This window comes from Aphelocoma coerulescens, chromosome 2, assembly GCF_041296385.1.
Source record: "Aphelocoma coerulescens isolate FSJ_1873_10779 chromosome 2, UR_Acoe_1.0, whole genome shotgun sequence".
NCBI classification, from domain to species: domain Eukaryota; kingdom Metazoa; phylum Chordata; class Aves; order Passeriformes; family Corvidae; genus Aphelocoma; species Aphelocoma coerulescens.
In genome coordinates, this window is record NC_091015.1 from 81916104 (window position 1) to 81940924 (window position 24821).

Consider the following 24821-nt stretch of genomic DNA (forward strand, 5'->3'; position numbering starts at 1 on the left):
AGACATTTTGTGCCTTTCTTGATTGCACTCCTCAACACTTGAAACATTCCCATTTTCCTTGCAGATAAGCATGGCCCAGCCCAGAGAAATTCTGTTTTTCCAGTGGCCATGGGTGATGTTTGCACACCAGCACTGGGCACTGGTCTCCAGCTGTGTGGAGGAGTCAGGATCTGTGCCTGTTCAGAGCTGAGTCTGGGCAGCACTCGAGTGTCTCTCTAATAGGCCCTCCTTAAGCAATCTTATTTATTTCACCTAAACCACTGCACTGGCAGCTCTTTGCTTTCTTTCCAAGTGCTGTTGATTAACATGAGGTGTCCATAAGGGTTTTCTCTGTGGGAGATTTTCCCTGCTGGTTCTTTCCCCTGTGTTTGATTCAGTTTGGCTGTTCGCCACAAACAAAACTCTTGGGCATAATGGCAGTACAAAAATAACTGTTTGTCTTTAAACAGATTGCCTGTCGCTTGCAAAAGGTGCTATGAAGGTTAGCAGTGCTCAGCACGAGATCAAAAATTTAGAAGTATATGTGACAGTGGGGAGGGAAATAAAAAAGGCAGATTAACACATTTATAATGTTTAGCTGAATGTGGCTGGCAAACCTTCTGTGCTTTCTGAAGATACCATGCTGAAACGAAAGGATATTTGAGGCCCAAAAGCACAAAAAATGGACACAAGAGCTTCCTAGACTGTGCCAAGAAAAGTGCTTCCAACCTGAAAGTATAAGGGACACATTCAGGGTGAAGGCATTGTTCTCTGCAGCATTTCAGCCTTTTGATCTCTTCAGACTATTTGATATTAATTACAAAGACAGATTAATTTTTGTGGTAATTGTTCACTAAGAACTGGAACAATGCAGGCAAATAATTTTCTCTGAGACATTTAATGGCCTCTAGGTGGTGAGAACTGTTCGTCACTGCCAAACCAAGCTGGTTTGGGATCTGGAAGTGAAAGGCTTTGCAAATCCAGTCCCAACTATGAGTCAGCTAAGCCTTCCTGTACTCATGTGTTATGCTGTAGCCCTGCACAGGCCTTGAGGTGGGCCTGAACTGACCCTTCATGTTCTCACTGCCTCCAGTGGGGTTTGAAAAAGTGCTTGAAGGCTTACCTCCATCTCCAGTGGTGACCCCTGGAAGGGGCACCTGTCCAGAGGTTCACTTTGGTCTTCTAGGATTGTAACACAGGAGGGACAGAGTTTACCAGTTCTGTTGTCATTTTGAGCGTTAATGAACTAACAACAAAACTTCATGGAATTTCCCATGGTCTTTTTCTTCCCATTTTTCATCAACCCTCTTCTATACCATTCTGATTTAACATAACTGTGTGCAAAGCCTGGTGGCTTCAGTTGCTTTGAGAAGCTTTACAGAAAATTATTTTACATACACATTTATTCCATCTGGGCATGTCACAAGGTCTAGCAAAATGAGAGATGTTGATGCACCCACACGTGCAGCCCCGGTGGGGCTGAGGTACTTCAGTGAGGAACCTATGGCTAAGCCCTGTCCCAGTCCTCATGCAACCAGGCGCTGCCAGGGGGGCCACGGACATTCTGTGGGCAGAAAAATTACTCTGCCAGCAATCCAGGTTACCCACAGATCAACTAACCCACGCTCTGATACTGCCCACAGCTCTGTCAGTATCTTCCTGCAGTCATGAGTAAAAACTGGCAAATTAGGAGCACGGTATCTGTGCTCAGGTTTCACCAGATGGCACTATAGCATGTACATATACGGAGGCACAGACACAATGAAAATCCTATAAAAAGAATTATGCTGCAGATCTAAGATGGCACTTGATAGCACGGCCCTTATATCCAAGCTCTCCTGTTTGCTCTATTGTTCCTTAACATTTTCTCTTTCTCTTCGTGTCATATTTAGAAAGAAAAGCAGTACCAAATATAACTTGACTTTCAGTTGTACCTCAAGAGTCACCTTCCAACAATAACAAAAAAGATAATCTATGTTCTCTTTACTCCTGCTGCATTTATATAGACCAGGCTGTGAAACTGTGTCAGGATTTCAGGGAACTGAAGCAGCAGAAAGTTTCTGCTCTTCAGAAGATGAATGCTGTACACTTTCAGATTCCCATATGGAATGCATGTTGAGAAAGGAAGGGCCTTCAAGTGTGTTGTTTTGGGGCTTTGGCAGACTGACAAGAATGTCTCCGTAAGAAATTTAAGGCATGACATGGTTTTAAAGAAGGGCAACAGCTTACAACTGCTGTGGGTATTACAGTAATACTTGGATGTCCCACTCAACACTAAGGTCTCATTATGCTGGGCAGTGCACTGATATAAATAAAAATAGAGCATCCAACTTTACGAGATTATAATCTAAAATGACTAATAACATATGACAAGCAGATTGCAGACTTTTATATTGAAGAGAAGTCTGGGGAAGGAAAGTTTCATCCAGAGAAGGCACATAACTTCCCTTCTGCTGGTTTTGCTTCAGTGACTTTTTTTTCCCTGTTTTCATTTGACAGTTTTGATATATTTACTCTACATAAACTAGTCAGTGTTTCAGAGTTGTTTAGGGGACAAAGCATATGTGTATGGAGAAACAGTGTCTGTATGAAACTATTTTATGTGGACGCTTATATCCTAACAAATAAAAACAAAGAGCTATAAGCAGAAAATTGTAGATTATCTCTTAGTCCCAGTCACAGCCACCAATTTACAGCTCCAGCTGGAGTTTCATTGACCACTGTATAAATGTAACTGGACTTAAACCTAATGGCAAAAATGTGTGTCCACACTGGTGAATGGAAAGTATCTGCCTGAGCATTGTGCATCCTTCCTTAGCTCAGCCTCTACATTCCTCTATTGTCGTCTTTCTCAGCTTTCTCCAATACACACACCTGCTAACAGAACTGTCTGGCCTCTGCAGTGGCAGCCAGAACTTGGGTTCTGCATTGCTGGTGAGATCAGGGTGGGACAATGCTCCCTTGCTGGGCTCACTCTTCTTGCAGAATTCAATACAAACCAAATGGCCTCAACATTTCAGACTTTTTTTTCAGACTAGCTTCAGGGCAATTAAGTGAAATAGCATCATTTTATCCTTCTCTTAAATCAGATCCTCTGAATACTACTGAGCTAGCAAAGAGAATAATCCTACACAACTGAGTATGGGTGAAGCCTAATGGGCTTACCAGATGCTGGAGGGAGGTCTGAAGTGTTGCTGTTTGTCCCTGAAGTGCTTCTGTGTGTCCCTGAAGTGCTTCTGTTCGTGTTCTGGTGTTTCATGTTGGTAGTATCTGAAGATGCATCTTCCATACCAAGATCGTTTGCTAGAGTGCTCTGACCAGCAGAGAGAAAATTCAAACCACAGGTGCACTGTGCAAAGGAACCAGTTTCTGGGGAGGTGGAGGTGCTGTCAGCCACAGCACAACAGGGTTTGCTACACTTTTGGGGAGATTCTCTATACAAAATGCCACACCTCGCACAGATCTTCTCTGAGTCACAGTTTGTTGCAAAATGATCTGTGTCCTTGTTGCCTGTTTCCTTCAGGCAACTGTAGGCATGTTGGCAAGATTTCTGAAGAAGTTGGTCTGTGGTAATGTATGCCCCATCTGTGTTGGAGGGAGGGTGAAAGCCTTGAGAGACTGATATGTCCTCTGTGCTCCCAATACCTGAAAAGTACTGGTTCAAGCTGTCATTCTCCCCTGCCTCCATTGGTTCTGAAAATGACGACACAGTTTTACTGGCAGTCCGACTTAGTAAAGATAAATAATCAGTGTTATTGAGATCCTTATCCATGTATTCATCTTCCGTGGGAACTGGTGGGAATTGGTAATCATCAGTCTCGGTTACCACAGAAAAGTCTCCTGCCTCACAAGGCTCTGTGCTGGGGCTCTCTTTCCTGCAAGGAGTGTGACCAGAGGTGCAGCACAAGTTTCCAGGGACAGGAGAGCCAGAGGGGCCCAGGAGACACGTGTCTTCAGAGGTCTGGGGGACAGCAGCATTCGTGATGTTCACAGTAACAAAAGCATCTCTGGGGGGTTCCTGAAAGAAATTTAAAGTAAAAATGTCTTTAAGAAAGAGATCACCATAAAGTTATTTTTTAGACAAAGAAGGAAAAGGCAGATCATGGTCGTTCCTCTGTGTGGAGCTGCTGAGGTTGAGCAGCACTGCTATATTTGAGTCTTGAAGTGTAATTCTATTCTTCTGTGAAACTGTGGCTGGTGATGCTAGGCTCAGCAGGTGTTCAGAACAAAATCTGGTGGCTTGGGGGCAATAACATTTGATCTTGTGAGACAACTATTCCTAGTTTTTTCGAGGGCACTTAAGAAGAGTTAATAAATCTAGAAGAATTGCTGGATTCTGCTGTTCCTTATGGACCATTAGTAATACCCACCTAACTGCTTATAAGGTTTTGGAAACCCTTCCATATATCTGAAGGGCTGTTGATCTGTGAAGGCCTTACTGGGGGCTAATTTTTAATATCAGCAATGATTGAAGAAAGAACCTGGGTTGATTCAGAAGTTCTGAGACAAGCTAGAAAAAAACTCAAGGTTGTATTAACCTGAAAGGTTAGGACAACAAATGCAAAGGCCCATGACATCATGTTGTCAGAGTACTTGAGAAAGTAAACCTACATTTTTGGCTCCAAAAAAAGGGTTGGGAAGTACTTCAGGGGTTTTCTTCAGTTTATACAAGTTGTGCTTTAAAGATGGGTATATGGGAACTGATACCTTTAATTTCTAGTGTCTGCTCAGATCTCCCAGGATAGACAAGAGAGTGTAAGTGGTGCCAGCCACTAATTGCTGTTGATTCACTCCTCTGTCCCAGAGGATCTGAGCGGCTGCCAAGACAGGAGGTTGCATGAAGACTTATGAGACAAAAGAGGAACTGCCTGCTCAGAAAGATGGGGTTTTTTGGTATGTTTGGTTTTTCTTTTACGCAAAGAAATTTGAGTCTTTCAACAGCTAAGCTCATCACAGCTCCTAGAAGGGATGGTGGGACACTTGGGACACCTCAATCCACATCCATGGTGTCAAGCAGGCTGTGCACAAGAACTTGAACCAGTGCCACCAGCTGAGTGTTTCAAGCATGGGGCTGGTGTACTTCCAGAGCAAAAGCTCCTACTTATTTCATATTGGAATGCACAAGCAGGATTTCTTCCTCCCTAGAATTAAGGAGTCAAACAGCCAGTTTCTTCAGCTGACGGCTCTGTGTTTAATGCCTTGCATGCCTGGCATTTTTGGCATAGACCCAAATCCAGGTTTCTTCCTTGTGAGCACTCTGGTATATAACAACGGGCAAACTCAGCTGAAGCTTTTCCTGCACTTAGAATTTAGAAAGGCTCTCTCCTAGGCAGTCTCAGGTATTCAGCAACCAGTGGGTTCATGTTTAACTTTCTCGTCATAAATATTAAATAATCACGAGACCTTTATCTCTGTTAAAACTGACTGAAACCAGAGAGCAAGTTCAGAAGCTATTTGTGAATGGTGATTTCACATGCCTCACATTTACAGAAAACCAGACTGAAAAAGCCAAAGCTGCGAGCAATTTTTGAGGAACTCAAAATTTGTTTTCTAGCCAAAGTTTACCATGGAGTCTGCTTCAGAAGGGGTGTCAGGAATGTCATGAGGAAAACACAAAACAAAGAGAAAATGCTACCATCTTTGACTTTACCTTTGTTCCTTTTATTTGGCTGCACACTTCATTAGCCCAGTTCTGTAGATCTGCTGTAGGGAAAACAAAAGAGTAGCTGTAACATATAGCAGGCACTTAAGTTAACCACAGACCTAAACACCCACAGTCATTCACAACCCGCAATATCATATTAAATAAAACCAGCAAGCCTGTTTTTACTGCTTGTTCAAGTGTCCCAGCATCGGTCTAGCTGAAGATTCGTTGTAACTGGAACAGGGATATATTTCTGTGGAACAAATGTTTCCAAGCTCCTAAAATAGACCACGGTTAAACTGTGTTCCACATCAAATGGGGTTTCTTTCCTGGTCATATGTCACACCAAGCTATGACTGGCCCAACAACGACCCGCTCACAGCAGAAATGGTCTATTTCAAGAGAAGTCACATGGAAGGCCCAAAGGCCCTTCCCAGACAGGAGTGAGAAGCCTGGAGAGAAGAGGGTAAGCCATTGAAACCACAGGATGGCAGGCTCAAATATAGCATATTCTACTTAATCAGGGTATGCTTAACGGGGAAATTCATTCCAATTTCTTTGGAATATCTCCCAAGGAAAACCTGTAAGTCCAACATGCTTTAGGGCAACAACTGACACAGTGAGCAATTCTTGTTTTGTGTTTATACATTCAGGAGACTTTGCAGGGCTCAAGTCCCATGTACGTTTGAAGTTTATGATGGTTTTGCATGGCTGAAGATAGATCAGCTGTGCAGCCACTGCCAGTTCCCAGCAATGACTCTGTTGCTCTGATGTTGAGTCTGCACATTTACCACCAGTACCCACACCAAGCAGGAAGGGCTTCTTCCTGAGCCTGCAATTCTCTCAGGCTCAGGTAAGCAGGATTCCCCCTGCAAAGGCAGCGAGGGACTGTCACTGCAGAGCAGCAGGGCAATAGAAACACCAAAGAAATTGCATTTCCCCCTAACCTGCTCTGCATCGCAAGTATTTGGTTTGCGAGCAGAGTCACCATTTCCTCCAGCCCATCCCAGAAATTCCAGATTTAGCACAACCCATGTTTAGTGTGGCAGAGGCAGCCTATTTCTAAAACACAGGCTGAAATATGCTTTACAAGAAGTGAATTCTGTCTTCCTTTCCACTGCTCCCAACACTTTTCATAAATTGCTAGTGCTTGGGAAAGGAAATGATGGAAAAAGCTTTCCATGTTTAGGGGGGCAAAAAATTAAAAATGAACAGAACAATAGAGGTATGTCCTTCACTAAAGAGACCCAGGGCTTAACAGAGAGTGGAGGAATGTGAAGGTATTTCCAGTCTATTAATAATAAACTCAGCATCCCACTGTTATCCAGTATGCCCTTGGCTAGGATTTTTCTATTTTTCTACTTTAACTATTCATTCTATCTCCTTCTAGTATTTCTTCCATACCTCATCAGAACTTCAGCTTTCAGCTAAAAACATTGTCTCCATCATGTTCTCAAATACACATCAGGCCTTTGTCTTGAAATCCTTATTTTCACCTGTCCAGATGTAGGTTTTTGGGTAGAATGGAAAGTAAGGTGAAGAAGACAGGACTTATATGTGTCACTGCTTCCCTTCAGCCAAGGGGTCAGCTGTGCCAGGTGCTGCAGAGCAGCCAGGCTGCTGTGAAAACCCCCAGCACCAGCCCTCCTCCTTCCAAACATGGTCAAATAGCCCTGAGGATGGTCACTCCATGGGTTAAGCATAATACACTGTAAATCACTGCCTGCCTAGAGGAAAGGAATTTGTAGCCTGGCTTTGTGCTAGGTAAAACATATCCATATAGACAGACATAGGGATAGCATGGAACTTCCAGTGTAATTCCTGAGCTTCTTAATCTGTTGGTTACCCATGAAATCAGAGTGCACAGAGAGCCACAGTTGTCACACTCGTAAATACCATTAGCTATAATGTACCTGTCAGCTTTTTCCCCTTCTTCTTGTAGTACACGATGAAGACGACAATGCCAATTAGTGTCACAAAAAACAAGATGACAATCAACACGTATAAGATCCTGTTTGTTCCTGCAGGGTGTGAAAAAGATAGCGCCATCAACACGCAGCCTGCACTCAGCAGTATGACAATCCTTGCTCGTTTTACCTGCTTTTCTACAGCAGAGGGTTGTTTTTCCTTCCTACTTGATCTTTAGTTTCTATAATGAGAACAACAGGTCTAGCACTCGTGCAGTTCTGTGACAAGCAGCCTCACTGAAGGTACCAGGTACCAAGACATCTCCATAAAAACCAGAATCTTGGTGTTACAGAGCAATATTGTCTGGTCAGGCTTCTCTCAGTGTTCCCTTTCAAGCTGCCAGCAGGCCATGGGGCTGAGGTTGATCTCACTCAGGGAACAGAGGACATACATCTTGTGGAGACTATAGATACAGGTGGAAAAATTTGTCCTTTATCTCAGGTTATGATGGATCACTGCATGCCAGGAAAGCAACCTCCTTGGTACCATATCCACATTGGAGAAGGAAATGGACAGTGGGCAAGAAGGGATATCTGAGACGGATTAGGCTGAGACTGTATCCGCTGCTATAAAATAAGCAAGGAGAGGAGCTGCTACTCTTTATACATGTAATGTGTATGTGGAAAGCACATAAAAATGAGCAAGCTGTAAACATGATGGAGTCATGGGTATAACATGGCTATAACAGCAATGCTGCCATGCAGTTTCGGTGAGAGGTGTAAAACTCATCTTAGTAGTGGATATAGGCCCTAGAGTCACCAGGCCTGAAGCAACTTTTAAAGGTGGGATTTTCCAAGAGCACTCTCTTGGTCTACAGCTGCTCTCCCTAAAGTCACCCACAATGAGAATGGATTTAAGCCAGCCAAAACCTCTAGTAATCACATCGCTCCTCCTTCCTGCTACTTTCCAACAGACAATCTGTATGAGGACACAAACCATCTTCTGATGGCTCAGGCATCTTCCGTTCTTTACAAACTGCATCAGACTTGTCAGTCCCAGGCGTGCTTTCTTCCATTCCTAGAGCTGTACAGCTAAAAAAGAAAGACAAAGAAGCTAGGTTCTCTCAAGGAAGCTTGTTGTGCCTCCTACGCTTATGCAGAGCAGTACTTTCTGTTGTAAAATACATTTCTCCACCCCTAAGAACCTCAGATATTTTCTTTATTTTTGGCTCAGCAGTTCTGTTGTCACTGCTCTCTCCTGTTCTCCTCTAAGGAGAATTCAAGCTTCAGCCTGAGAATGCTTTCATCACTACACAGCCAACGTTGATGCTCCGTGTGCTCTACAGGCAGCCTGGAACACCCCACTGAGAAATGCTTTTGCCCAAGCTTCTCCCTGTCTTCTGGCCAGTGTGCTCCTTTTACAACACCCAGGGACTTACTTGGTCCAGGATTTACACTCGTCAGTGGATGAAGAGACATCTGAGAAGTAGCCTCTGGGACATGGTATGCACATTGTGTCCTTGTCTTGTTGCACTGTGTGTAGCAAAGGAAGAAAAATGTCATAGATGAGTTTCTGTGAGTTCCTTCCAAGCGAGAGGAAGGTGACTATGCTCCTCATCCTCCTGCTCCACTCTCCCTCCACAGATGCCCTAAAAGCTTTCTTAAGAGTGGGGTCTTAGGTTATATTAGGGCAGCAATACAATCCCATGTAAGCCCTGGAAAGTCTCACCTGAGCACTTCTCTACATGACCAAAATGAGAAATGACCAGGAGCCATTTGCAGTTATTGTAAAACAACACACAGCTGTTACATCCTTCCCCTCCTATTAATTCCCTCACGATGATGCTGTGCCACAGACAGTGATACTGACTGGTATTGTCACTTCTATGAAGACACAGTAAACAAAATGCTGTATAAGGCTTTGCTAGGCTGGATAAAAAACAGCAACTGTCCTCCAGGCCCATACAGCATTTCTTCCTCTGTTACTCTATTACTTGCTGCATTTTTGGGGTTCCTTATGCCTGATGCAGCTGTTCCCAGTGCTCACTAGAACTCTGAACTTGACTGTCTATTTTCTACCCACAAAACACCTGCATCTTATTTTAATTAGACTTGAGAGGAAATTAATGTCTCTAATAAACCTTTGCATTACTAGCCATCCAAAACAGAATACTTGCTAAAACAGAACACATGAGCTACCTGAAAAGTGTTAATCACTTTTAACTTGCTTATAACATTAAAAAATGGCAAAGCAAAGTCATTGCACAAAACCAGATTGCAAAATTGGACCTCAGGAACAACCCCCAAAAGACTGCCTCTCTGAATATGGGAGCGATGCATGACCTAGTGACTCACAGTCAGACACCGCAGCAAACATTAGAAATGTACTGGACACCTTGCAACTACTGCCATGTCCACATGATATCTTGCAGAAGTCACTTGATCCAAGATACTATTTAAACTACAGAAGCAGAAGCCTTCAAAATGTGAACAGTCCAGGAGGGTTATATGCAGTAGTAATAACAACTCAGACATGCATCTTCTGTCCTCTGAGAGTCTAAAGTACCCTCCCTAATGTCACAACCCACACGATGCTGGCCTCATCCAGTAGGCCTGAGCTGGGCATTTTGTACATCCCCTTTCTGTATCTTACCAGGAGGCTTGACTCCGAGGCCGGGAGCACACATGGTATTCCGCTGACAGCAGTCGCAGTCCTCATTCCAGTGGTAGCCCATCGTACAAGCACACTGCCGCTGGAACGTGCTGTTCCCTGGGTTCACTTCTTTCAAGGCTTTCCCTACAGGAGAAAGCAGATGAGAGTAAAAATCTCTCTGATAAAAAGCCTCAAGTTTCTGAACTACCTACTTGCTTTGCTTGAATGGCAGATGCAAAACCATTCATGTTAGAGGAAATGGTGTCTTTCAGGCAGCACGGGAGACCCTTGATCAGCACAGGACACCTCACCAATTGCACTCCTGAACAATATATTTCCTTGTGGCTTGTGTAGAAAATAAACACAGCATTTGCAAGGGTGAGACAAACACATTAGGGGAAGTGAATGCAGAGTGTGCTGGGCAAAAGGACAACTTCTAAAATCAGCTCACAAGGGTGAATGGCCCCAGTGAAGATAATCACTATCAGCAGCACAGAGACTGCAGTCATGGTGCTCTGCACAGCACAGAATCTCTGCTGTATGAGGACCTCTCCCAGGCTCTTCTGCAAGCTCAGCCTTCAGTGTTGAGCACCTGAACAAAGCAACTTCCCTAGATCCACTTTCCCATCTTCACGCTTCACTAATTGGGATTAAAAGGTTCTGTAGTAAGAACAGCTCACCTTGATCACATATTTTATGTAGCAGGCATTTATCTTCTTCATTCCAGACATCCATATACTCGTTTGGGCCACATGGCTGGCACACGCTATCAGAAGTAGCAGTGCATCTAGCAGACAAATACTTCCCTGTGATTGAGAAAAGGACAAATTGGTCATCTGGAAGCTGCAGAGCATCTGTCTAAGGAGGACAAAAATAACAGGTTGGGCGCTAACACTGCTGCGGACAATCATTTCTTCCTGCACCTTTTCAGTTTGTCAATCTGGTCCCCACTTAGTCTGGCACTGAAACATCTGTGAAGTGTATGGCCTGGGGAGCACAAGAATTGAGCTGCTTTCCATCTCCTGCAGTAGTTAAGTGCTATCCCAACAAAGCAGGTGCTGTGGCCTTTGCTGAGGCCAGCAGGACCACTCCTGCACTAGGAAGGCACTTGTAAGCCTGAGATCAGGCACCTGCAGGGCATGTGCCAATCCATCAGCAGTCACGAGAGCCGCCTGCCTCACCAGCGACCTGCAGAGCAGCTCCTCATGAGCTTCTCAGCCTCACAGCCCAGTCAGCGCTCACATACCTGGCTCACACTTCCTGCAGCACCGTCCAGAGTACTCATAGTGTTGTTCACTTTCACATGGTGGAGTGATTTGTAGTGACAACTGGAGCAGGGAAGGAAAGAGAGGACATGAGAACCAATACACCTGGAGAGCTTCAGACCTACCCAGTCATGGTGCTGGCAGAGAGAAGGAAGACTTTCTTTCTGTATAGCATTGTGGATAGCCAAGCAATAAAAGTTACCCAACATTTGTGAATTCAAAGGTGCTTTGTAGACATGCTAAGGGTATGTACTTGACGCTGTAGACACAAGGACTTTTAACAGAGCCAGGTGACAAATAAATAACCCATCTTGCAAATTGTCATGAACTTTTGGCCTGCTAAATAACCTTTTCTTACAGTACTCTATTATTTAAAATCTACAACTTTAAAACAATTGTAAAGAAAATAAAAGGCATAGAGATACCTCTGTAGTCTCTTCCACAGAAATTACCTCAGATCAAGACCTGGGAAACTGCCAGGTTTAATGTCAAGCATTAAGCAAACAAGCAAGGTGAATGATTTATATTCCTGAAAAAGAAGAAGTTCCCAACTTCCCACTGGGATACAAATGTTCCTGGCTAGTCCCATAAAATACTGGACTTAAATTTTGCAGCTTTTTATGGCTCCCACTGTGTCCTGCAGAGGTGGTCTCATGGAACTGAGGCAGCCATCCAGAAGGTGATGCAATTAAGCCAACAGCTTTGTGTGTCTCAAAAAACCCAAAACAAAACCAACACAAATCAACACAAACCATGCCCCCCCCCAACCACCTGAAATGGGTACATGTCAGGGCATTTGCAAAGTGGGCAGCAGGGTTGCCTCTGGCCCTCATGGGCCTTTGCAGCCCGCCCCAGCTCTCAGCTGCCTGTACACACAGTGGTCCCACCCACAGCCCAGGCTTCAGGGCTTGTGCTGGAGATCCTGGCCAGCCAAGCATTGTGCCCAGCCCTTCCCTGACCCTGCTCTGGCAGCCCAGAGTCCTCAAGGCAAATGCAACACTGTCACAACCAGTTGTTGATCTTGCAATTAGATAAGGTGATTCAAAATCGAGCCCATAGCAAGGAACCCTTCACTCTTGGATACAGCTCTTAAAACCTCATTGACTTGGACAAAGCTGCAATAAAGCTTCTGCTGCTGGTTAAAGGGAGCTTTTGCCACCTAATAGCACATGATAACCCTGTGCCTGCTGGTACTGGTTCCCATTCCTCTAGTTAGCATTCTCCCCTTGTTTCCTCCAAGTCCTTACATCTTCTCTTTCCTCCTTTTGTAGTTTAAGCAATAGCAACCTCTTTAAAAATAAAATAGTTTTCCCTAAGCACCTTGCCCTCTTCTAATGCTGGGAAGCATCTTGTAAATTAAAGATGACCAAAAAAAAATTTTTTTTTTTTTTTAAAGACCACCTTTTGGCTTGGAGTTTGAGCCATGGGTTGGTGCATGACTTCTGTTTATCAAAACTGTGCTAGCTGTGTCTGGAACTGAAAAAGTCGTTCACAAGTCAGAGTTCTTGAGTTTTCATATTTTTGCAGGGTATGAACAACTTACAGCCCTTTTTTTAATCATTACAACAATTCCAGGTCAAATTAAGAGTCTAGTCTTCTGTTGTCTCATCGTTTCCTTGTCTCTTTCTCTGCATTCATTAGCAGAACCTTTCCTGCAATTAGATAACGCATTTTTGGAACAAACACTGCATTCCCTGTTTACACAGCACCTCCAAGGAGGGGCACAGGATAACAACCAGCGCTGGTGAGGGAAGAGGCAATCTAGGAAAAGGAAAGCTGGGCCAGCCTGGCAGCTGAACAGTGACACAGCTCAGTGACCCCTACACTCGAAAGAGCTCATCTTCTGTAGCGCACTTCAGGCTAAAACCCCGAGATGGCCAGCAAAGGGTTGAGGTGACGATGTGGAACCAAGCACAAAGAGTGTCTTGAGCAGTTGATTCTCTACCCAGTCATTCATAAAGGTAACAAATGTGGTGAGACCAACAGCAGGTCCAGTCACTCGCTTTTTGTTACAGAATGTCCTCTTCTTCCTCGTTTGCCCCTGTTTAATAGTTCCTCTTTAGACAAAATGACTAAAAAAATTACTGAAGTGTCAAACAAGGGCAAAGTCATCCTTTTTACGGAAGGATATGCAAATCTGCTAAAGAGCATTCAGCTAAAGGGTCTGGAGTAATTTCTGAGAATCACAACTCAGCCTGAGGAGAAGCAGCAGGGCCCTGGACCAAGGCGAAGGGAGCAGGCTAATTGCTCGGCCACCTTTTGGAGATTGTTTCATACCACCAGGCTTTAGGGTATGATGAGGGCTATTGTTATGGAATAGCTCACAGCTGCATTAACCTGTGCTCTGTGCCAATAAGCAGCCTCTTCTGTGCCCGTGTCCTTCCCCTTCTCACACAAGCCAACACGTTCATAAAGCTGCAACACTCCCTCTTTTCATTTATGCCCAATGGTGCAAAGACAAGGCTCTCAGCACCCACAGGCTAACCCCCATGTGAAGGTGAGGGATTTTAGCCTGGTATGGACTGGCTGGACCTGCTGAGCATGAAAGCTGGGGGACAGAGGACAGGAAGGGAAACCAAAGCAACCTGGAGTTTTCTTATGGTGGGAGCCAAACTCAGGACTTTTTGCTAACACAGCTCTGTTAATGTCAGGCTATCCCTTGTTAATCCCTCTGCCAGGCAGACGTGTCTGTCTCAAACTGTACATTAACTTCCTTTGGAGGCTGAGAAGTACTTGTGCTGCTGGCAGCACAATGACTTGATGCTTCGCCATCACCAGAACATTCCTGCCAGTGTGTCCTTCTGAGACAGGGAAGTGCAATTCATTTACAGATGAGGAACTTGTACCAGGAGGCCATCTGGCTTTACAGAGGTGACAGGAAACCAAACCAAGTCTCCCAAGGCTCAAGTTTGCTCCGTAACCCCTGGAACATCCTTCCTCTCATCGGATGCTGGCCTATGGGTCAGGGTGATTTGGACACCACCAAGTCCTTATCTAGAGAGAGAAAGTGCCAACTTCCTCTGAAGTGCTTAAATGAGATAAAACCCAGCCTGGTCATTCCTTTAATCGTCTTGCTATTGACGAAGCTGCTCATTAAATCCCACCGCCATGTGCAAGTAAGCGCTTCAAAGAGCTTTAGGTATCCTGTGTAAGTTTAATTTGTCACTTCAAAAGTATGCAAAGCATCTAGATTTGCACCAGTTCCTAAAAAAACAGGCAGCTTTCCCATTTGATCAATATTACCTCAGAACAAGTATATCTGACAGGGGAAGAGTCCAGGGGAAAAAAGACAAACCTCCTCCAGGCTTGGTAGACATAGTTTGGTAAAGCACACCAAGACCTGCTTACCTTTAAGCACATGAGTACCACAATGGACTTCTTTGTAAAGCCTTGCTTACATCAAGGCTTGCAGAAAGATTGTGTTTTGGTGTCGAGTTGCAGGCAGCCTTTTCAGCTTCAGGTTTGGATATTTTTCTTGCTTATGTGTTGAAAAGGACACTAAGCAAGAGTGTGCTTGTGCTTTTAGGATTGGGGAACATTGATGACAGCACTACAAAGCAGCACTGTGTTACTCATACCTTAAAAAACCACACACACAGGTGCTTCTGAAGGGGAGAACCAGCAGCATTCAGACTCCTGTCCTCAGGCTTAAGGAAATATTTATTCTTTGTGCTGTTGAGCAATCAGAGGGCAGCAGAAGCTGTGTGTCATGGATGCTAAAATTACTCTTCTTGCTCTTCACATTTCAGAAAAGATAGAGTTGCATGGGCCTCTTTCCCTTAAAAGAAAAAATCTGGAAGAACAAGGTCGGGGGTTTCCACAGTCTTTTTCCCATGACACTTTTGAACAAGAACCTGAGGCCTCAATGAGCATTGCTCATTAGCGATAATCTGAGTTTTGCAAAAATTGAGATGTAAAGAGACACGTCAAGGGGTAACTATCTTTTAAGATGACACCTTCTTGATCAGTGCAGTTGTTTCTGGAAAGTATTCAAGTAATCTGTCATCATTTCACTGAGAAAAGCACATTTTTTTCTCCATTTATTGTTACAGCATCGAAGTACCTGTGGGAAAGATAACTACGGTCTGTCCTGCTTTGCACACCCCACTTCTTCTTTATACTTTGGAGCCCAGGTTTATTCAAACCACTTGCTTTTGAGGTCCTTAGACTTGCTTGCTGTAAAACTGAAAAAATCCATGGATTTGGGGCCTTATTTGCCTTTGTTGCCAGGAGTGAGCTTTGAGCAATGTTTCCCGAACTGAAGTGGCCCCTGCAAGCACAGCTAAGACAGGCTCTGCACTTGTCTGCTGCTGCTTCTTCAAATATGAGCCACTCTCTCTGCTCTCTCAGGTACCGACTGTGCCTGCAGCCTTCCAGCTTCCCACCTGATTTGGGTCAGCAGTACGGCTAACCAGACCCCAGATTTCTTCAGCCCAGACCCCAGATTTCTTCAGCCCACTGCCAGTTTCAGAGGCTTGCCTAAAAAATTATTTAAGAGTAAAAATAGAATCTGGCTCTGGACGGGCGCTGCTCTGTGGCTGGTGCTCCCAGCACTCTGTGGGGGCACATAATAGTAACAACTCTGGAAAATGTTACAGTTGCGGGTGTACCAGGGGAAAGAGGAGTCCTGTGTTAAAGACTTAATCATAATCACGTTGCATCCAACAGTTCCTTCATGGACAGTCTTCACTGTCAATAAAAATTAAATCAAAGCAGTACCCAAGTCACAGCTTTGCAATTCCGGTTATTTGCTTGCAGGCCTGTAATTCATCACAAAAATCTTAGATTGTGAATGAAATGCTTTTGGTGATGTCAACTTTCCAGTGACCAGTAAACCACATCACAGAACTACCACCACGTGGTAAAATAGAGCCGGGAAATGGCAACAGCTTAAACTAAATATTATTTCACTTTTAAAAATAGGTCCTTAAAACCCTGCTAGAGCCTGAATGCCTGAAGAGGCCAGAAAGAGTGTGAGGGATAAAACCGATAATGAAGAGTTGAAGAGAAAACTGTAACGTGCGGCCAGGACGTGGGCAAATGGTGGCAAAAGCCCTGTCCTCGCTATTCCCCTCGTCCCTCTGTTCCAGCATGCAGCCAAAAGCAAACACCTGAGCAACTGGTGCTGCTCCACCAGTGGGAAGGAGCATTCCTCAATCTCAAACCCACCAGAGCTATTTCTGGCCAGCAGCTACGCAAAGGAGAAGTGCTGCACTGACGGCTCTCACGGCGGGGTGGGGGCAGGCAGACAGGAACCTCAGGTATATCAGATATATCAGATGGGAGACAATGGAGGTAAGGGACAGCAGGGCTGAAACAGCAACTGACTGAAGCTGTGAATCAGTCTGCCTTCTTCTGTGGGCTGAAGATTTCTCATCACGTGCACAACATTTGTCATTCAGAGACAAAGTCATCTCCACACCGCAGCCAGAGGGGCATACTTAACATTTTCACTGCCTGGGCACTCAGTAGTGCCTGCATGTTCCCTGCACTTTGGTGCAAAACCTCGTGCTTTAACCTATGTGCCCCCACAGCCACAGCAATTCAAAGACTAACAGCTACTAGGTAGAATACTCTGAAGATGAATCAGAGAATAAAAACTCAAAAGATAACCAAACCAAAATACTTAACAAAAAGGCTTGACAGAAAGACCAACAGTTCATATCAAGCAGAAATAAAGACTGCAGAATAATGACATGATCAAAGATAATACCTAGGTGTGATTGTGGTAAGGCTTGCAGAGGCAAATCTCTTCTAAATTAAACAGGTGCAAGAGCAGTGCTCCAAAGGAAAGTTTAGCAGCCTTACCACTCCAGGTACAGTCCCAATGACACATGAGTAACTCTACGCCCTAAATTAATTAAAATTTTTAAAATTAATTATACTTAATTAAAAAAATAAAAGACACTAAAGCCACAATGATTTAGGGGGGAGCATGCTCCTCTTGCATTTTAGTTCAGTAGATCATCTTTCTATGCTTCATCAGCTGAAGTTGAGTCTTAATGAAGAAATGACCATGATGGACTTCTTGGGCTGGATGCCAGATTAGGAGTCCAATGGGGACTTTCTAAGCTTTTATGTACCCTTTCCTTCCAGCACGCCCTAGAGTGGAACGTAACATACTAATCTCTTACGATGTGAGGCGAGATCCCACAATCCTGGCTGAGCTGCTGGGCAGAATGAGAGAGCTTGTAGAAGAGGGGAAGCTTGCTTTCACCACCTGATGCTCTGCTTTGGCTTCCTTCTCTTGGATTTTAGCATTGCCTGCGGAACAAATGCTGAATACTGTGCAGGCAGAAATGTGAAGGGCAGTGGTGGGGCTGCAGCCCTTGCCTGGGATGATGGCTGTCCGGAGGGACGCATGTAACACCCACAGACCATTCTGCTTCAGTGTGAGTTAGGGGGAGGATTGTATGACTGTACTGCACCTTCTCCGTCATGAAGGAATTGCTGCCTTTATTAAAGGGCTCAGGACTGGACTGAGAATTTATTAATTCACTCTTCAGGTGTCATCACAAGGAACCAGCTCTGCCAGTGACTGTGGGCCAGTAATGTCCATGGAAATATTCTTCCCTGATTTGAAGAGGCTCTGGCTCCTTTTCATAAGCAGCCTGTTTTACAACATGTGGTATTGCAGGGGAGAGCTTTTCTTCCTGTGAGATCAGATTCAAGGAGCCATCTCATCCTTGCTACCAAACAATGCAAAGTTACTGAAGAATACGTTGCTCATAGGGCAAAACTCTTAGCTGTGGCAAAATATTGCACTCAAAACAGATTTTCTTGTGTGCTACACAAGCAATTTTAGGACTTCATATGAACCTAGTTGCACATTTTTCCCTATCTGTATTTCTGCATTCCAGATTAATGGGTTGCCTAACAAAACTTCACAGTATTTTTATTTCCATACGAGATTTTTTTTCTCTTCTCTCCACTTTGACCACTGACTAAATATATTCTGCACCCATCTGCAGTCACAAATGTTGTTCTTTGTCATTCTTGAACAGACCCTATATACTTTTTTTTCTTTTGGAGTAGCCACAAAGTGGTGAGGGTGAATGACCTCATTTTTTTTTTCCCCTTCCTTGGCTAATTGGCTCTTGCAGGGTGGATTAAACTGGCCAGCTTGGCTCTTTTACCAAAACACAGCCTTTCCTGGTCTCTTTTATCTAGATTTTAAGAGGGGAGGCAGCCAGAGGGTTCTGCAGAGACTGAGAGGCAACCCTGGGTCTCAGCTCTCTGCCTGCCCATTGTGCTGCCATCCTCTGCCACAGGCCCTGCTCCAGCCACTCCTTCGGGAACGTTGCAGGGAGGCACCACAAACACATCTGGCCAAGCAGTGTGGGGAATGTGCCTCTGCTGTGGGGATGCTGCTGGGCTCCTGGGCAGCAAAGGATCCAGAGAACAAGGATAAGGGTTGGATGCTGCAGCCTACACCGTGGCATCTGGCCAGGGCAGTGTATCCACTCCCTTCCTGGGCCTGCACGGGCAGACCTCCCTGTAACTTTGGTGGGAAACGGATGGGGCGCTATCCCAAGGTGATTAATGACTCTTCGGCTTCGTTTGCAGCCATGACATCCTGGGCACTGCACAAACACCAAAGAAAGCCATGCCGAGGACTCACACCCTGAGAAGGCAAACAAAAGGGAAGTCCTGCACAAAGCAGCTTAGGTGGCTACACAGGTATGGGACACAAACCAGGATGTCCTGGAGTGCCAGGGTGATGTCAGCACTGCTCCTCCTGTGCAGTGCTGAGCCCTCCAGAAGGCACCCCATCACAAATGTGATAGCACACTGCAGTGACACACAGACAAGGAAAAATCAGGAAACCTGTATATCCCCAGTGCCGAAGCATCGCACCAAGTCCTGCTGCCACAGGGCAGACACAACAGCAGGCTGCCCTGAGTGCCAGCACAGCTGGCAGAGCTGGATTCCCACCTGCAGCCCACCTTGCGACTTCCAGCCATTGCTGCTTGTGGAGTTTTTCTTCTACTACATGAACTTTGGACCATTGTCAAAGAAGAGTAAGTCATAAAAAGGGGCAAGTTCTTGCAGGCAGGCTATTGTGTCACATAGACCAAGGCCTACTCAAGTCCAGAGTGCAACCTGGTTAAACATCACTTAATTTTTATCTTGCATTTATAACACACAAATATTTGCCTTTGTGTATTCCATCAGGAATAATGAGCCATTCTCAGAGCAGCTGCTTCTCCGCGCAAGAAACGCCAACCAAGGCATCCTTAAAAATAGGGGTGCATGGCTGCAGCAGAAGCCAGTGCTGCCTGGCAAGCTGAGTTTCCATGGAAAGGAAGGGGACAGTCTATGCAGGGAGCAGAGCTGCAGCTTAGATCATGATGAACCAGCCATCTCTGTTTCCCTCTTCCCTCCTGTGTAAGCTCAACCAGCTCCTGAAGCAATCATCTTCTCCAAGCGTCCAGCCAAGTGGAGCCTTTGCTGCAGAGCAGCCCCTTGCAGCATGAGGCGTGGGATGAGGGAGATCTGGATTTTGTGGTCACAGCATGTGGTGGCAGGAACCCTCCTGGCTCTGGTCACCAGAAAGACTTCCTGGAGACCTGGTCATACAGAGAGGAAGTGTGCAGGGAGAAGCAGGAGGACAGCTTTGCAGCAAGCGTTTCCTTTTCCTTGCATCTGCCCATGTACCTACTACAGGAGAGTCTTTCACCACTTTAACTCCAAGGGATGGATGGATAAATATAGCAAAGTGACTCAAATCTGATTCCTCGAAATAGTGTTAAGGTGTAAATGCCAGAAGGCACCACTTTGAGGTTTCCTTGATTTTTTGTGTTGTGGTTATGCACGCATCCTTTTTACCATCTGTACTGGTTCTTGCCCAGCTGTCAAATTACACCCCACTTTCCTGAGCTTGAGGGTAATAGACAGTAATGGGCAATAGAAACAAAAAAAAAAGATCCTTAGGGATGCATTTAATCTCTCTGCTTGACCTGTTTCTTTGGTTTTTTTTCTTCTGGCACAGTATGAAGAAAGCCCGGTGCCCTAAATGACATTGGCCAGTACCCTCGAGATGTCTGATAAGCTTTGAATTCTACCAGCTTGTGAAATGTGGCAAAGGTTTGTTTTGGTCCTGTAGGTGGGAAAGAAGAAATTACATCAGACAGATGATGCTTAACATGAAAAGAGAAGTGGGACAGATTTCTTAAATTGTGGGTTTGATGATGTAGTTTTACATACATTATATTCTGTTGATAGGAGGTGCTGTAAGATTTTCCACATGTTCTGGGAAGAACTGCAAAACAATTAAAGACTTGCCAGTGTCCCTCATGGGAACCATTGCTGCAAGGGAATTTTTACAAATGAACTAATTGAATTACAGTAGCTTTGAAGCCCATGCTGTTAATGGTAGAATAAATCCAGGAGTTTATATCAGATATTGTAGAAGTTTTGCTCTACTGAATGATTCCTTTGACCCTGATCGGAGAAGGAATACTGGGCCAGGAGAGCCCATGATGTAACACAGTATTGTCACCGTTACACTCTTCTTTCCCCTCTCTCATCATACAGAATGTGCATTTTAAGAAGTTAAAGAAAAATCTATATTTTGGCCAAAACTTTTCTATATTGCAAAGAATTCCAGATGCTTGCAATGAGCAAACCTTCCCTACGAAGTAGATGTTACAGAGTAGTGGAATGACCCATCCCGTGCCACAAAAGGGGAGATGAATCTGTGGTGCAACTGGCTTATTGCACACTTGCAAATGCACATTTCTCAGATACTTTGACTCCCATCTGATAGTAATGCTGATGCTCTTCACTGGTGTTCAGCAAGGAAAGGGATGTGACTATTCTGTGCAAAGAAGCTGAGCAGATCATGCCTCAGAAAGCAAAATATCTCTGACAAGTGTCCAAAATGAATCACTTGGAAAGATCATGTTGTGGCTGAAGCACAAGATAAGCAGGGCTGAGCTCTGCTCCCAGAAGTTCTGCTCCACACTCGGTGTGTGACCTAGAGCAAGTCACGAATTCTCTGTTCCCATTTCCTCTTTGGTGAAAATGATGACAATGATCATGTCTGTTCTCAGCAGAATTATGAGTGAGTATGCAGTAACTTACATTTCTACATGTTTCTCATTCTTTGCAGGAAATGCATTGCAAATATCACTGTTTGAGCACTATTCCACATTATTATCAAGTCTAAACTAACACAAATGCATCAGAAAGACCTCAGCCCTCCCACAGGTATTCGCACATTTGTTCCATCAGAAAGCATCACTCTTCTAAGAAACCACTATTCAAATCAGTCAGACAAAGGGGAAAATGAAAGGCTGTCCCAGAGCAGCACCTCTCTAAGCTTGCCTTGCTTTCACATTCTTGGCTTGTAGGTTCTGCTCACTATTGAAGGCAGAATATTAAATTAACGGGCTCTTTGACAAATTACATCTTATCCTTATCCTTACACTACAGCTTTCCTGGAGCTCCCTACAGCTTTGTGCTGCTACTTGTCCAAAGCAACAGCTATGCAAAGTTGCACTGTGTACAAACACAGACTCAGAATTAAGCACGTGTTGGATGCAGTGGAAAGACTTTACACATCAGCCCAAAATAAATACAAGTTCCTTGTTTTGTGTCTCGTGAAAGGCTATGAATCAAGAGGTGAGAAATGATGAGGAGCTCTGGCTCCTACATCAGGGTACCTGAAACATGCTGGGAGCTATACCATGGAAATCCGAAAGTCAAAAGCTGAGCCAGTTCCAGGCAGTGAGAATATTCCAAAGGGAAAAACTGCACTAAACCCAAATGGCTCCAGAGGAAGCAGGCAGGTAATGGTTAGTGACCTGATGTAAAGGTATGAAGAGCACTGAGGTCTGTTCTTCCTGCTGCATTGATCAGTACTGAACACCAGGGCAGGAAAAAAGAGAGACACAGAGGATACCGAGGAACAAGACAAACCACCTGAAGGCTTTGATATAAAAGTCACTTTTGAAATTTGCAGGCTCAGTCATATACATATGGAGGACACCTGGAAAGCAGCAATTTGAGAGAAGCCTGAGAGTGAGGGTGGACAAAATGAAATGTATGTTTTAGAGGGGAAAAAAAAGGCCTGTGTGGTTTCAGGCAACATATTTAGGACCAGGGATCCAAAGGAAAGGCTCTCAGGACTGTGCGGTCAGACATTAAATTGTAAGCTGTAGACAGCAGAGGGTTTTTTGTTTTGGTTTGGGTTTTCTATCTTTTTTTTCTTGAAGCTGCACCTTGCTCTCAGGGAACCCAGCCATGGCCTGGTTACAGCACCATGTTGGGGGAAGCACTTCAAGTTACATAAGTTATCAAGAATAACAAGACACAGAAAAATACCAGGAGTTCAGATGAAAGAAATACAAATGGTAGCAAGGCTGCCAAACATTGATTAATGGAGGAAATAAAATGTAAATAAAGGGTAGCATGGGATTTGTAAATCCTGCCAGTCTAGAAGGGTCTAAAAAAACAGAAGGGAGGGGTAATTTTTAAGCTGTATAATTAGAAAGAGCAAAGCAAGATTCTGCAGATGTAAACCTCTGGAGGAAACGCGACGTACACCATTCACAAGGCTGAGCAAGAGCTGGCTGTAGAAAATGTCTTTCCGAGAGCAGGGGAAGACCAGCCACGATCCAGTGCAGCATGCTGACCAGCGGCCACCTGGCATCTCACAGAGCTGCAGCCAGAGCACGCTGTGTTTGCAAACAACCGCAGAGCCAAACCTCGCTCAGATCTTCCCCCGCCAGAGAAAAGGGCTGCCCTTGGGGGCAGCTGACCTGGCACCGGGCTTGGGTTCGTGGCTCTGTCATGAGCAGCACATCAACCTCCAAGCGAGTTATGTGGCCGCTCTGAGCCTCAGCCGCCCGCTCGCGGACCCGGGCTCACAAGCCCGTCCCATGTCCCGGGGCCGCTCGGGAGCTGCCAACATCTGGGATGGCGGGATGGCCAGAGCGTGAGGGGACTCATCCCGGGGGGAAGCTGCAAAGCTGAACCTGGGCTGCGAAACCCCGCGTCCCATGCCTGAGGGACAAGTGTGCCCACGTTCTCTCGAATAAATCTGTTCGGTAGGGTGGAGTCTGCCTTATTTTTACTCTACATGCAAATTTTATCCCTCAACAACCTCACTGCAAATATTTTCTGGTTTCTCACACCCTGCCCTGGGCAGAAGCAGGCTGTTTTCCCTGCAGATCCCCTGGCTTCCTTTGCAACTTTGGGTTTGGACTACTTTGATTTTACAGAAGCGAGAGAAGCTTGTGAGTTGCTGGGATAAAACCAAAACCAAAACCCGAACAACCAGAGCGGGGGGGAAAGGCAGGCGAAGCTGTTCTGCCCAGCCCCGCAGGATGCGGCGGGCTCCGACCTCGCCGATTGCCCCGAGCAGCGGGACGAGCAAACCCAACCCCGCGGGAGGGATGCGACACCCACCTCCCCTCTCCGCCGGCTCCCAGCCTTACCTGTTTGCCAGCGGCAGCGAGGCACAGGAGAAGGAGCCAGCAGCCTGACGGGACGGGCATGTCTGGGTGTCCGTCTCTGCCTCCTCCAGTGGCTCCTTTTCCTGCCACCGTAGGGAAACTAGATCCTTCCAGCCAAGCCCCCGCGCCCCGGCAGCGCAGCGAGGCGCATTTGAGCTGACTACTTCTCTTTCTTCCTTTCCTTCCTCTCAGCTACACGAGGGGAGAAGAGAGAAGAAGAAGACGAGAAAGAAAAAAAAAAAAAAAAAAAAAAAAGGCGCCTGGCTGTAGTTCCCACAGCATTTCCTCAGACTTGACATGCAGATTTTTTTTTCCTCGCTTCTTGTCCCTCCCTTTCCTTTCTCCACCCCCTTTTACAAGAAGTTTAGTCACCATGCCCACGTCCCTCCTCCGGCCGGTGGGGATTGCGTTCCCGGTCAGTCCTTCTCGGCAGGGCCATGCATCCACCTGCCCCCGCCTCCGCGCCCTCCCGTTCCAGCCCCCAGCACCTTCCCTCGCTGTGCGTCTGCCCTGGAACTGCTGCCTTCTCCTCTCCACCCTGGGGATCGCCTGTCACTGTCAGAGGACATCTTGGGCCTCAGGCAGCCTCCCACCTCGCCCCCTGATCAGCCCTGGCTCTGCCCCCAGCACTGAGGAAAGCTCCTGTCCCATCCTTTCCCATGCCCTGTCCCATCTCCGCGCCCGTGCGACATGTGGGTGCCAGCCTCGGCGTTCTGGCACAGCTCGAGGTCCCCTCCCTTCCCCCTCCACGTACTTTAGTTGATGTCGGGAGCTGGCGGACGGGATTGCTGCCAAGAGGGGAAGAAAAGCGGAAGATGTGCTTTGGGAGCTCTCCCAAACCACTCCACGCCGTGCATGGGCCAGTCCCTGCGACCTGACTCGGAACGGTGCAGGGTGGCCTCTTGACCCCTA

The 24821-nt window shown here is 45.7% G+C and overlaps 1 protein-coding gene across 2 annotated transcripts in view; it reads right to left on the bottom strand.

Moving 5' to 3' along the window:
* TNFRSF11A (TNF receptor superfamily member 11a) overlaps positions 1–24199 on the bottom strand; it is a 28423-nt gene extending 4224 nt beyond the window's left edge. The window contains exons 1-9 of one of the 2 annotated variants that reach the window (XM_069008286.1): positions 23892–24199; positions 11430–11511; positions 10864–10989; positions 10184–10327; positions 8970–9063; positions 8528–8622; positions 7537–7644; positions 5630–5682; positions 3145–3997 (exon numbers count right to left, since the gene is read on the bottom strand). In XM_069008286.1, the coding sequence (XP_068864387.1) occupies positions 3145–3997; positions 5630–5682; positions 7537–7644; positions 8528–8622; positions 8970–9063; positions 10184–10327; positions 10864–10989; positions 11430–11511; positions 23892–23951 (1615 nt within the window). In that variant the 5' untranslated portion in view covers positions 23952–24199. Of the gene's footprint in view, positions 1–3144; positions 3998–5629; positions 5683–7536; positions 7645–8527; positions 8623–8969; positions 9064–10183; positions 10328–10395; positions 10518–10863; positions 10990–11429; positions 11512–23891 lie in introns of those variants that run through there. The other variant, XM_069008287.1, reaches the window with a different exon arrangement.
* Positions 24200–24821: the final 622 nt, after the last annotated feature.